The sequence below is a fragment of the Ixodes scapularis genome, unplaced genomic scaffold (genome assembly GCF_016920785.2).
Source record: "Ixodes scapularis isolate PalLabHiFi unplaced genomic scaffold, ASM1692078v2 PGA_scaffold15__6_contigs__length_5221840, whole genome shotgun sequence".
NCBI lineage: Eukaryota > Metazoa > Arthropoda > Arachnida > Ixodida > Ixodidae > Ixodes > Ixodes scapularis.
This window is the reverse complement of record NW_024609841.1, coordinates 74,586-87,726: the sequence shown is the minus strand read 5'-3', so window position 1 is coordinate 87,726 and position 13,141 is coordinate 74,586. Positions and strand designations below refer to the sequence as shown.

The 13,141-nt window shown below is 50.5% G+C and overlaps 1 protein-coding gene across 1 annotated transcript in view; it reads right to left on the bottom strand.

Annotated features, from left to right (window-relative positions):
* LOC8026114 (cytochrome P450 3A24) overlaps positions 1-13,141 on the bottom strand; it is a 113,818-nt gene that overhangs the window by 76,765 nt on the left and 23,912 nt on the right. The window contains exon 7 of the mRNA XM_042290061.1: positions 3,790-3,878. Within this exon, the coding sequence (XP_042145995.1) occupies positions 3,790-3,878 (89 nt within the window). The remainder of the gene's footprint in view (positions 1-3,789; positions 3,879-13,141) is intronic.

Below are 13,141 nucleotides of genomic sequence, written 5' to 3'. Positions count from 1 at the left end.
GCCAGGTTTCCCTATTTGTATTTTGGGCAAATTTAAATAAGTCATTCGCACTTTTATCAGATATTTTATGATTCTTCCATCCCCGAATCAAACCTTTCGTTATTTTTGCCGTCGTCTTCGCCAAGTTATTCCTCTCGGGAGCTGAGCCAAAGCAGCTTTAAGTTATCCCCTGATCATATTGTAGGGTCCGCACGCACCGCTAGGCGCGTCCGGTCTCAAGAATAGAAAAAGAGAAAAAAAAGGGCAGGTGTGAGCTCCACGCTCCCGAGGATCATGAGTTCCTTCCCAGACGCCACCGCAATCCAACGCTTCGGATGGCCGTCTCCCGCCTGCCCCTTCAGCCGTAACTGCTGACCCGGACGTGATAGCAAACTGCAGAAATGCCGGAAGAAGAGCCATCGGGTCCGCCGCAAGTCGCTGTTGCAGCAGCCGCAGTCCGCCTCCCACCGCACTGGGACTGCGATCTGCGAATAGACCGATCTCACGAGGAGTTGCGCGACGCCACCGCTGCCGCGGTGCATTCTGGTACCTGTAGTTCTCCCCAGTTTTCCGGCCGCGTCGGCGCGCATTGTACGCCCGGCGTTTGGAAATTTTCGGGTTAGCACGAGACTTTTTAGCCAGGTGTTGACTCAAGGTTTTCAATGGGTGGCTTCACGTGTTGTATGCCACGGAGCTATAATAACAGCACCAGGCAAAGAGGCCTCGGATATTATGTCTTCCCTCAAGAAAGAAGCATGGCAAAGAAAGGTCGACAGAGCCGGACAGAGCGGCAGGAAAAATAGCGTTTTACGATTTGTTTCGCGATTTGATTCATAATTTATATACAATTATTGCACGTCAGCTAAAATATGTAAGATTACAGGGCACGAGATATACAGCGTGCCGAAGTGTTCCGTAAGCTGGAATCTCTCTGACCATTTGCTCCGTAGCGACCTATCCGTTGGTCTATCTCAAATAAGACCTCCGCACTGCTTTGCGGAGGCCGTTTTTAACACACTTCTTACTCGGTGTATTTTGGTGGTTATAACCGGTATTGCGACGACATGTTTCAAGCACAACTGTGCTTCAAAAGATCAGGACAATCACTAAAAAAGAGCAGCGATTCCCGATATGCACCACTTGATATAAAACAACTTTTTTTCGGAAGCAGCCTTGAGTTGTTTTTTTTTTCATACCTACGCGAAAAGATTACATAATGCAATTTAGAAGTGCAACACGTACTTACCGCCAAAAATGTAACAAACGAACCTCATCCATTTTGTGGTGGTCTATTCGGCTGGTGTTACTGATCCATTCTGCATTAGCACCAGTTGAGACCGCAGAAAAAAGCTTTCCCCGTCGGGCGACTGTTAGCGTTCGGATCTTGCGCAAACAAAATAAAAATGAACAGAAACTGTGCACGAAAAATCATCTCCACCCAAGCTTTCAGGTATATGGCATGGTTGCTTCTTTTTGATAGATGCCAATTATTACGGCGTGTCAGGCATGGCCTTTCTGTAGATCCGTTCTTTGTGTGCAGGCTTCTCTTGCTGTTCATCAGTACTCTCGCACAGGCTGTCAACCAGAATGAAACAGCTTCTAGAAAACTATCGCTGACCGAGAAAGTCTATTTAGCTTCTCTTACTTGATGGCTGATTAAACGGGTTGCACAAGACTGAGCACCACCAAGCTCAGTTTTTCATCACATTTGATGCTGCTCCGTGGTGCTACACCGAGCCGATTGTCCCTCGAATTTTCTTGTTCTTTGCTATTGCACTATATGTTCACTTGTTTGCAAGGTAATTGAGACGTCCGAGAAGTCGGAATGCTCGAGTAGTGGCGCCGTTGTTTTTTTGCTTTGTTTTTTCCGCGGCCGCAGTGGGATTACCCCGCGAAGGGCAGTGGGCTTACGCATTCACGAAGACGAAGAAGCAGACGACGACGAAGCAGACGACAAAGCGATTCTAAAGCGATAAGATGACTGGAACTGCTTTTCTGCACTTGCTGAGGAAAGTAAGGCATCACAAACAACACAATCTTATGAAGTAAAAACATGCAAGAGAATCAAGGTGATACCGGGGCGTGCCAAATGATAATCTATGATGATGTACGTACGCGCAGCCGTATGTAGCCGGGAAGGGATGACTACAAGTAGCATGGCGGCGGCACCACTTCCGGAATGCGCGCGCCTGCGCAGTTCGCTTGGCGACATCGGTCTATTGGGTTCCTGCAGGCGGAATCCCAATTCCCCCTCGCAGGGGTAACCAGATCGGGTGAAAGGACCAGGCAGGAGACGGCCGATCCAAGGGCGTTGTATTTCGGTGGCGTCTAGGAAGGAACTGATCCTCGTGAGAGGAGAGCTCACGATTTTTTTTTTCTGTTCTTGAGAATGGACGCGCATAGCGGTGCGTTCAGTGCCCGCAGTATTAAACTAATAAAATATCTGTCCTTCTGCTATTTGTATTTTAACCTCCCCGTTCAGAATGCCCTCTGAAACCTTTAAAGGACCCATGAAACGAATTTTGGGCTGGAGTAAATCAATTTATATTGGGATTTTACTAATAGCACATCGTTGAGTGGGCCAAAAGAACAAAGGTAGAAAGTAAGAAGCCTGACTTTCGCTACGAAAATTTGCAAAACATAGCGGACTAATTCGTACCTCCTTCCCTTCGTAAACTCTCCGCCTTTTCACTGTGATACATCCGCGGACCCCGCAGCGCGTCACCGGGCTACTAGCCACCATAACCGGGCCCCCGCAGCGCGTCACCAGGGCCCAAGCGCACGTCACACGACACCGGACCTCACTTAATCCCTTTACCTCTAAGCTGACATGGCGGTGGAAGCTACGCGCTTGCCGGACCAATCAGCCGTCTCCCTTTCATCACCTGTCCTCATTCTCTGCGGGTCGGTATGCGCGAGAGAGCATGATCACGTGGAAAATGTGTGGCTGGCCCAACGAGCACGTAGCTTCCACAGCACTGTCAGCTACGGGGTGAACGGGGTGGGGAAAGCAACTATACTCCGTTTCACCTTCAGTCCGAGCGCAGTCGACGCCACGAGCTATTCCAGCCGATCCAGCACCGGGAAAATATCGCGTGACCTGCCGGTTTAAACGTAAACATTTTTGACAGAGGTCTGTGGTCTGCCGCAGAGGACAGAGGTCTGTCGCTCTGCCCCACCTGCCGGTGGGGCAGAGCGACGCAGGGAGCTCAAAATCACATAAGACTCTCTCCCCGCTGGATTGGCTGGGATGGCTCGTAAGGTCCGCTGCGCTCGGACTGAAGGTGAAACGGAGTATAGTCGGAATTTTGAGCGACGGGCTAATCTTCTAGGGGGACAGTGGCTGTGTCCGGCTAGTCAAGCGAGATTCCGAGCAAGAGGGGACTCCCCCCTTTTCGACTTCTTGAACTGTTTGGTACAATGCGTGATTTATGAGTTGAGGAGGAAAGCTAAACAGAAAAAAGTTGAAAAAGCGTTTCATGACTCCTTTAAGATACACACAAACAAAAGAATTACGATGAGCACGAGCAGCGCGATTTTAAAATCTGTTTATTCAACTAAAAAGAATAGGACTACGGGTCCACGGCAAGCAAAACAGTTTGAAAATCTTCCTTCCCCTTCTCATTTTTATTTGTAATTGTTGTATCTCAAAAAAAAATTTAACGCGTCCGTCATTTTTTTGTTTTGTTTTGAATGAATATATATATATATATATATATGTATGTGTGTCTGCGTGTGTATTCAATAGACACAAATACAATTTTTTTAATAAACACTGAAATATAGAAGCAAATGCCGATTTTCACTCACTGTTTAAGGTCCAGTTCTCCCCCTTTTTCAGCTGTTTCTTTCAAGTGTTCCGCTGTTTTTCGAGCACAATCAGCGATCAAATTATTCATCTGTAAGAATATATCAATATATATATTTTTTTTCTTTTGAAAATGACGTTAAACACTTGGGACTGGGATACAGAAAACGAAAACACTCAAAAGTTGATGTGTAAGAAAGGAAAAGTTAGAAAACGTGCTAAACTTGCACTATTCACCTGAACTCTCAGTGTTCTCTTTATGACCTTCGAACTTTGCTTAGAATCTACCCTTTCTGAAACTAGAATTCTGATCTAACAGGAGGCATTGAAGTGCTTCCGATGTTACAGTGCACAAAGGCAGACATACATTTTGCAGAGGCACAGAAAAGGCGGACACTCACACAGCGCTGTTTTCTGCCGTTCAGCGCTGCGTGACTATCTGTTCTGTGCCTCTGCAAATGGCGTCTGCTTTTCTGCGCTGTAACACAGGACGTATGAACAACCAACTCGCCCAAGCTGCACTGTTAACATGCTTAACTGAAATGCTCATTAACCAAAAAAAATGTAGAGGCCAATATGATTGATCTTTGTTCCTTATACACAAATTAGCCTACTACTTAGCTCTCAAAACGAATGGAAATTTGTTGGATATCTGTCCAGATCTAAATACTCTATGTCGTTTTTCTTCTACACTGTAATGAAGGTCCTTCTTATGGTGACATTATGTTTATTTTTGAGTAGTTGAGTAGTGTTATGCTCATAGTGACGCGCATAAAATAGTGCAGTGCTCATTTCTAACTTTACCACTGTGGAGAGATCCACCATTTCGTGTCTTTCCAACGCACTGCGGAGGTTGCGAATGACACGTACCGCTATTAAATTCGAATCTCTCTTGGCACATTCCTATTCGTAAGATTCTATCATTCATTCACACCGAAGACGTCACCAAAAAAAGGAAACGAAGGGATTGAAGTGCGCCTGTACGCACCGCACTAAGCCATTCTTGGAAAACCCCGTTCCTTTTGTTTATTTCGACGACGAATGGGCTATGCTTGGCTCCGAGCAGTGTCCTGCTGTGAACGAGAATTTTTCGAACCAACTCGTGTCCGTCACGAAAACATTCGCCATTATAAAAAGCACACGAGGGAAGGTGGAAGTGCCCTGTTTCGAGCCTTTATGCTAACGCCCAGATGCCGGAATTGAAATAGAACGCGTACGCCACACAAGTTTCCAATCCTTTTTTCCATCTTTCGTCTTTCGCCCGCAAGCCTATCCTTCTAGAGGAGGGCTCTTGCAACACCTTGGACAAGGGAACTTCTGCGGACTTCTGGCCAGAACATTATTTGTAGGAATCTGGCAGGCACTCTTCTCACCTGCATCATAATTAATGTGTTATTAGTTCAGCAAAGGCCCATAACATCCCTAGCAGTTACGGCTACCTGGAACAATTTTGAAAAATTGAACGCATGTTTTTCCGCTCGCTTTATAAAATTCACAAATTTGAGAATCTCGCCAAAGACAAATGTGTGCTCACAATTGGAAAACGCTACGAAGAAATGTTTATAATCGATCATGAGGCCCCTGTAACAGCTCAGAACTCTGAAGGTTGACTGAGTGAGAGAGTTAAAGCGTGGCGTTCTGATCGAGATATGGTGTAGCCTATCTTCTGGGAACCAAGTGTTCCCGCGGGAACCGGACAAAATGGCCCGGATAAAATGGCCGCAGACAAAATGTCACGGGAAAAAATGGTCCCCGAAAAAATGGTCCGAACAAAATGGTCCCAATTGTAAATCCAGAGAAAGCTTTCCCAAACGTTTTTGTGGGGTTTGTTCTTGCTCCTTATATTTTTTTATTAAGTCTATCCCAACATCTAAAAATGTAAATATGCGCAATATACCAAAACAAAAATCCAATTACAAAATTAATACTTTAAGTACAGTAGTTAGTTTTAAGTTTGAATTGGAACTTGATGCTGGTAATTAAAACCGACCAGTGTAATATTTTCCTTTCACTGAACTACACAAAAAAAAAACTGGTGAAAAATGTGCGTGATGAATGCCTTTCACTCATCACGTCTTATAGTTTTTTTTTTGTTTTTTTTTAAACACGGAACTTTATTAACGTCTTTAAGATTAATTGCAACGATTTTAGGATTAAAAGAATCGGCCTCTCTTTATTTTTACGTTGTTTATCCTATCCCCGGAGGATAGAGAAGACATGTCCTTCATTAAAAAATGTCGCGATTCCGCTGCATAATCGCAAAGCCAAAGTCGAGCTTTTTCCCCCACCTAAAGCCGCGAGTGGCGGCCAACGGAACTGCGGCGAGAAGCTTAGGTGACCTCGCTCCGCTCTAAGCTGCAACGTAACGCGCGCTGATGCCAGCAGAGAGAGAGAGAGGAAGCGTCCTTCGAGAGAGCACGTGGGAACCTACACGGCACTATGAATGACGTCACTAGGAGGGGGACCAAATGTGACCCTGAAGACTGGGAGCGAGTGGAGGGGTGCCAAAAATGCCAAAACTTGTCTTTTTTTTTTTTTACACAACAATTAGGACACGCAAGCGAAATCGGTTTTTTCTTCTTGACTTCAAAAGTGTCAGAAGGCAACTTCCAGAAATGTTTGACTGAAGACCGGATAGCTTTTAAAGTAAAACATTAAGTTCACAAAAAGTAACTATACCGCATCGAATTAAAGCTGACAGCGGGAGCTCCGGAAGAGTTGTATTAAGCAGCGGAATAGTATATTGTTTGTTCTAGTTGGTTAATCGACATAATGAAAAAAAGAAAAGCGCGAAATAGACGGTATAAAGTCGAAGAAGCGCACGTGGGAGAGGCGCCTGTCTGGTGTATGCTTCCCCGACTTTGTCCGGTTTCTTCCGTGTTTTCGTAATGAGAGTCAACGTTCGAGCTCACTGGCATCGCCGCAGATGTAGTGCGGCATTCCCACCGGCAGTGTAAGAGCAGCATTACCAGCGGACGCACTCGATTTCATCATGAAATGCGCGTTGATCTTAACTGGATGTTGAAGCGTTCGCCACCGCCTCGCGAAGGACCCCAGAACCTCTCTGATTTATTAGGTATCGGACAGCCTTGGAACCACGAAGATGCGAACCCCTCCGCCGTAGGCCCCTACAAGAACTGTATTATAAGAACATTAAACGTCTGTTTAGTACAACTACAGAATAGCACTTCACATAATATTAAAGAGTGTCTGAAATTCACTCGGGACTATTCTGTCCGGAATTGCACTAGGGATTATCTTGTTACGGGTCATTTTGCGTGGGCCATCGTGTCCGGGTCCATTTTGTCCTACATTCGTTCCCCGCATCCCTATCTAAGCCTCGCTCAAGCAGGGCGTGGCTGCCTCTGTGTCGATTGCGCTAACCGGATCTCCCTTCTCGGGTGAGCTGCCACCCTTCGGGACCATTCCTACTTGGAAGCGTCTGCTTTTCCGGGGAGCGAACCTACTACCGTCGCTCAATCATAGGCGCGTCCATTTCCCGCAGGCAACACAAGCCGATCCAAAACAACGGCCGAGGGCTCTCGGCAGGGGAGTGCCTTGCTCCACGGAGCTCCATTTGAGGCTCTTCCCCTTCCTCGATGTGGCAGGACCGGTGGTCCTGCCACATCGAGGCAGCGCCGGTACTTCGGACTTGGGAAAAGCGTGTTGGCATCTTATGTCGATAAACGCGTCGTTCCACGGGCCCACACGCTTACTGCGTTTTTAGGTGTATACCCAGAATCTTTAAAAGCTACTGATAGGGGTTTATGACGTGTCCGTGACAGATTTCGATGTATGCATTTGTTTCATTGTTTCTCACTTGATGCGCTAACCTCACAGTGTATAAGGACGGACTCGACTATCAGCGGGCTTATTGCGTTTACCCGGAGGTAACGTAGCGTGTAGCAACCGCAAAATAACACGACGGTCGTGGCCGAACAGGTTAAATATCAATTTCGTGTAATCCAACTTGACATCAAACAGCCCTGGAAAAGTACATTTTTCTTCATTTCCAAAAAGCCAAAGCCACGCCTCGAAATTTCACGAGATAAAATCCACAACTAAACAAATGCTTCGACAAATACTTGAGCTCATACTCGAGCATATCACTTCTTGCCATTCGTGATAAGAATAGACTGGGCGTAAGAGAAACAGCCTTCTTAAATAACGCTCTAGTCAGGGTAGGTTTCATTTACACTGGGAAAAAATGGTTGGAAAGGAAATCATAGCGCAACACGTCGTTAGGATAAACCCTTCCTCCTTTCCTCATTTTACATTCGGGAGCCTGTTTAGCCCGTAAACGTAAGTTCTGTAAAATGCCAGAAAGAACCAGCATATAGGCAAAACGCGTCTAGCAATAAAAATGCGACCCGTAGATTTCATGAACCTACCAAAGTCGAGACTCTGTGGTGACCAAACAAAAAAACAGGAAATAAACAAAAAGAAATAAACGTTTAATGTGGCGAACTTGTGCCAAAAAAATAAAGAAGGAAACAGAAGAAAGCAGAGCGTCGCGGGCGTCGAAGTCGGCGTGTCAGCAGAATCGAGCGCTGGGGCGAGACTGACTCGACAAGGTCGCGGTCGGCCTGTTATCTAGAGTGCGTCGCTATCTCGAAGATTCGGCGAAAGCGGTTCGAGCGTCGCGTGATCGGGGCGAGAATGAACACGCACTTTCTAGAAAACAAATGCAGGGATAAATGATAGAAGTTACGTGCGGTACATGAATAAACGGCAACTTTCTGGAGGACCGTGACCGAGCGTTGCTTTCTCAGCCTTGCGCGCGGCATTACTCCCCCCTTTAAAAGTGCATCGCCCCGATGCAGTGTAAAACAAAAATAAAAAAAAAGAACGATAAACTAAAGAGTCTTTTGGAGCACAAAAGGTCCACAGTCCTATCGAGCGTAGTACGGCTTCAGGCGCACGACGTGGACGACCTCAGGTCGTGGTGGGCGGCGTGACGATGTTCGTGTTCCGTCGGGCATCACCTCGTAGTTCAGCTCGCCGAGGCGACGAAGTACCTTGTATGGTCCAAAGTACCGTTTCAGCAGTTTCTCACTGAGGCCGCGGCGACGGATGGGCGTCCATACCCACACCCTATCTCCGGGCTGGAAGTGGACGTCCCTGCGACAAAGGTTGTAGCGGCCGGCGTCGACGCGTTGCTGGTCTTGAATTAGGAGTCGGGCGAGCTGGCGAACTTCTTCGGCGCGTTGAGCAACCGCCTGGGCGTCGTCGCTCTCGTTGTCAGATGGCTCATGGGGCAGCATGGCGTCCAGCATGGTCGTTACCTTCCGACCATGTACCAGCTGGAAAGGGGTGAATCCAGTGGTCTCTTGAACCGCCGTATTGTAGGCGAACGTGACGTAGGGCAGCACCTCGTCCCACGTCTTGTGCTCTACGTCGACGTACATAGAGATCATATCGGCGATTGTCTTGTTGAGTCGCTCGGTCAGTCCGTTGGTCTGCGGGTGGTATGCAGTGGTTCGACGATGGCCGGTGCCACTGAGACGAAGGATCTCTTGCGTCAGCAGGGCCATGAACGAAGATCCGCGATCTGTAATCAGAACCTCGGGAGCGCCGTGCCGGAGGACGATGGACTCGATGAAAAACTTGGCGACTTCCACAGCAGTCCCTGAAGGAAGAGCTTTCGTTTCGGCGTACCGCGTGAGATAATCTGTGGCGACGATGATCCAGCGGTTCCCCGACGTCGAAGGCGGAAAAGGACCAAGTAGATCCATTCCGATCTGCTGGAAGGGTGTAGTTGGAGGAGGAATGGGCTGCAGAAGTCCGGCCGGCCTCGTCGGCGGTTTCTTGCGTCGCTGGCACTCGTGGCATGATCGTGTGTATAGGTGGACGGTCTTGGGGAGCTTCGGCCAGTAATACTTTTCACGAATACGGGCCAGTGTCCGGCTGTAACCAAGGTGTCCGGATGTCGGGTCGTCGTGGCAGGCTTGGAAGATCTCCTCTCGAAGGTCACTCGGGATTACCAGCAACCAAGGTGTGTTGTTGTTGCCGAAGTTCTCTTTGTAGAGTACACCTTGTCGGATGGCGAAGGTCGGCAGTACTCGTGAGAAGACACGTGGCACGGTACTCCTGCCCCCTTCCAGGTGCTCGATTAATGCGCGCAGCTCAGGATCGTCCCGTTGACGTCGTGCCATATCGTCGGTGTTCACTGCTCCTAGAAAGCACTCGTCGTCATTGTCGTCGCTGCAGCCGGAAGGGGTTTCGACGGGGGCTCTGGACAGGCAGTCGGCGTCGCTGTGCTTGCGGCCTGACTTATAAACCACTGTCATGTTGAACTCTTGTAGTCGAAGACTCCATCGAGCGAGGCGTCCTGACGGGTCCTTCAGCTTCGCAAGCCAGCAGAGCGAGTGGTGGTCCGTGACTACACGGAACGGGCTGCCGTACAAGTACGGACGAAACTTCGTTATTGCCCAGACGACCGCAAGGCATTCTTTCTCAGTTGTGGAGTAATTTTTCTCCGCCTTGGACAATGTCCGACTTGCGTAGGCGATGACTCGCTCGATGCCTTCTTGCACTTGGACTAGTACTGCGCCCAGTCCCGCGTTACTTGCGTCCGTGTGAATTTCTGTTTCCGCATCCTGGTCGAAATGTCCAAGCACAGGAGGAGTCTGGAGTCGTCGTTTCAGTTCGTCGAATGCCTGCTGTTGCTCCTCGGCCCATTCGAACTTCTTGGCGTCCTTCGTGAGATTCGTAAGTGGTGCGGAAATCCTTGCGAAATCCCGAACGAAGCGTCGATAATAGGCACAAAGTCCAAGGAATCGTCGCACGGCCTTCTTATCTGTCGGCGCTGGAAATGCCGCGACGGCGCGAGTCTTCTCGGGGTCTGGGCGGACGCCTTCGTTACTAACCACGTGGCCAAGGAACTTCAGTTCGTCATAGGCGAACCGGCACTTTGACGGCTTGAGTGTGAGTCCGGCGGTCTGAATGGCTTGAAGAACAGCTCGGAGTCGTCTCAAGTGCTCGTCGAAGTCAGCTGAAAATACTACGACGTCGTCAAGGTAGACGAGACAACTCTGCCACTTCAGCCCTGCCAGTACGGTGTCCATGACACGCTGGAAAGTTGCTGGCGCTGTGCATAGTCCGAAGGGCATCACCTTGAACTCGTACAGTCCATCCGGCGTGACGAAGGCTGTCTTCTCTCGGTCCCGTTCGTCGACCTCGATTTGCCAGTAGCCGCTCTTCAGGTCCATCGATGAAAAGTATCGAGAGTGGCGCAGCCGGTCTAGAGTGTCGTCGATGCGGGGGAGTGGGTAGACGTCTTTCTTCGTAACCGTGTTTAGCTGCCGGTAGTCCACGCAGAACCGAAGAGTTCCGTCCTTCTTCTTAACCAGCACGACTGGAGAGGCCCATGGACTGCTTGAAGGTTGGATTATGTCGTCATTCAGCATCTCTTGAACTTGCTGATGGATCACCTCCCTTTCCTTAGCGGAGACTCTGTACGGCGATCGATGCACAGGGCGCGCGTCGTCCTCAGTAACAATGCGGTGCTTGGCAACCGCGGTCTGGCGCACCTTCGACGACGTCGCAAAGCAGTCGCGGTATTCGGCGAGGAGGTTAACCAGCTGACGCCGTTCAGGGTCCGGAAGCTTAGGGTCAATGTCGAGCTGCGCTGGCGACGTACTGTCTTGCTGGGGCGGCGAGGATTCGTCAGTGATCGCAGTGAGTTCGGCGGGGTTTCGGAGTTTCTCGACGTGGCCCACGGCTGCACCTTTCGTGAGGTGTTGCGTTTCGTTTCGGAAGTTCGTCACGAGGGCCACAGTCCGCCCATCCTGAAGTTCAGCTACTCCCCTTGCGACGCCTATGCCTCTTCCCAGGAGCAATTGGAGGCTTCCCTCGAGAAGAACTTCGCCACAGGAAGCTTCATCGATCCCGACAAGTACGAAAACACTCGACCGCGGTGGTAGGTTTACGTGGTTTGCGAGGACTCGGACCGTGGGTGACGTCGCTTCGGGTTCCTCCGCTGGTGGAGCAGGTTTTCGTAGCGTCAGCCGGTTTGTTCCGAGGTCGATGACGGCGCCATACTCGCAGAGAAAGTCCATTCCGAGGATAACGTCCCTCGAACAGTCTTGCAGAACGACGAACTTGACAGGGCACGTTTCACCGTGGATCTTGACGCGAGCAGTGCATCTCCCGACTGGTGTGATGAGATGACCTCCGGCGGTTCGTATTTGGGGTCCTTCCCACGGCGTCATGACTTTTCGAAGGCGGCGGGAGAGCCTCCCACTCAAGACTGAGTAGTCTGCTCCGGTGTCCACGAGTGCCGATGCGTCGTGACCGTCGATGACGACGTTTAGGTTGTTGAACACCGTTGCAGGGGCGTCGTAGCGATGCGTGGCGTCGGGAGAGTGGGAGCGCTCCGGCGTTCTTGGAGGCTCTTTACGTCGGTCGTCTTCGGCAACTCCACCTCCAGGGGTTGCCGCGCCTAGTTTCCCCGGCGAGGAGCGAGGGGCGACAGGCTTTCACGTCGGGGTCGGTGCATCGGCGAAGCTGGACGTCGCGGTGACGGCGACCGGAACTCTCGGCGGGACGCAGGCTCGGGGGACTGGGGTCGTCGCAGGTACTCGTCGATCTCCCGAGGGCGTTCACCATGACGGGGGCGCGGGTCGTTCGGGTGGAACCCGCGTAGCCCGAGTCGTCGGTATGGGCATCGGCGGTAGGTGTGGTCCGCTTCCCCGCAATGAAAGCACAGAGGGCGTCGGTCGGGCGTTCGCCACACGTCGGTCTTGCGGGGTGCGCGAGGCTCCGGGCAGGCGTACTGGACCTGGTCGTTGTGGCGTCGGTCGTGCTGCGGCGCAGGAGACTGACGTCGGGGCGGCGTGACATAGGTGCGACGAGGAGGCGGTGGCCGTCGGGCCACTGCGGCGTAACTCAACGTCGGTGGTTCCGGAGCGGTGCTGACGACAACCTCAGGCTGCAGCGCTTGCTGGACTTCTTCCCTGACAATCTCGGCTATTGAGGGCGAGGCTGGGCTTGCGGCGGCAGGTAGAAGTTTCCTGATCTCTTCCCGGACAACGTCTCGGATCATCTCGCGGATGTCCGCGGTGTTGCAGCCGGAAGGCGAAAAGGAACCGACGCCGGGAACTCGGTGATAGTGGGTGGCTCGTGCTAGAAAGGGCACGTTCGATGTTGGTGGCCTCCGTCATGAAGCCTTCGACGGTGGTAGGCGGGCTCCGCACAAGACCACCGAAAATGCTTTCCTTGACGCCACGCATCAAGACTCTGAGCTTCTTTGCTTCGGATGCTTCGGGATCGGCGCGGTTGCTCAGTCGCAGGACATCTTCCACGAAGCTAACGATGCTCTCGTTAGGGCCTTGAATCCTCGCTTGAAGAAGC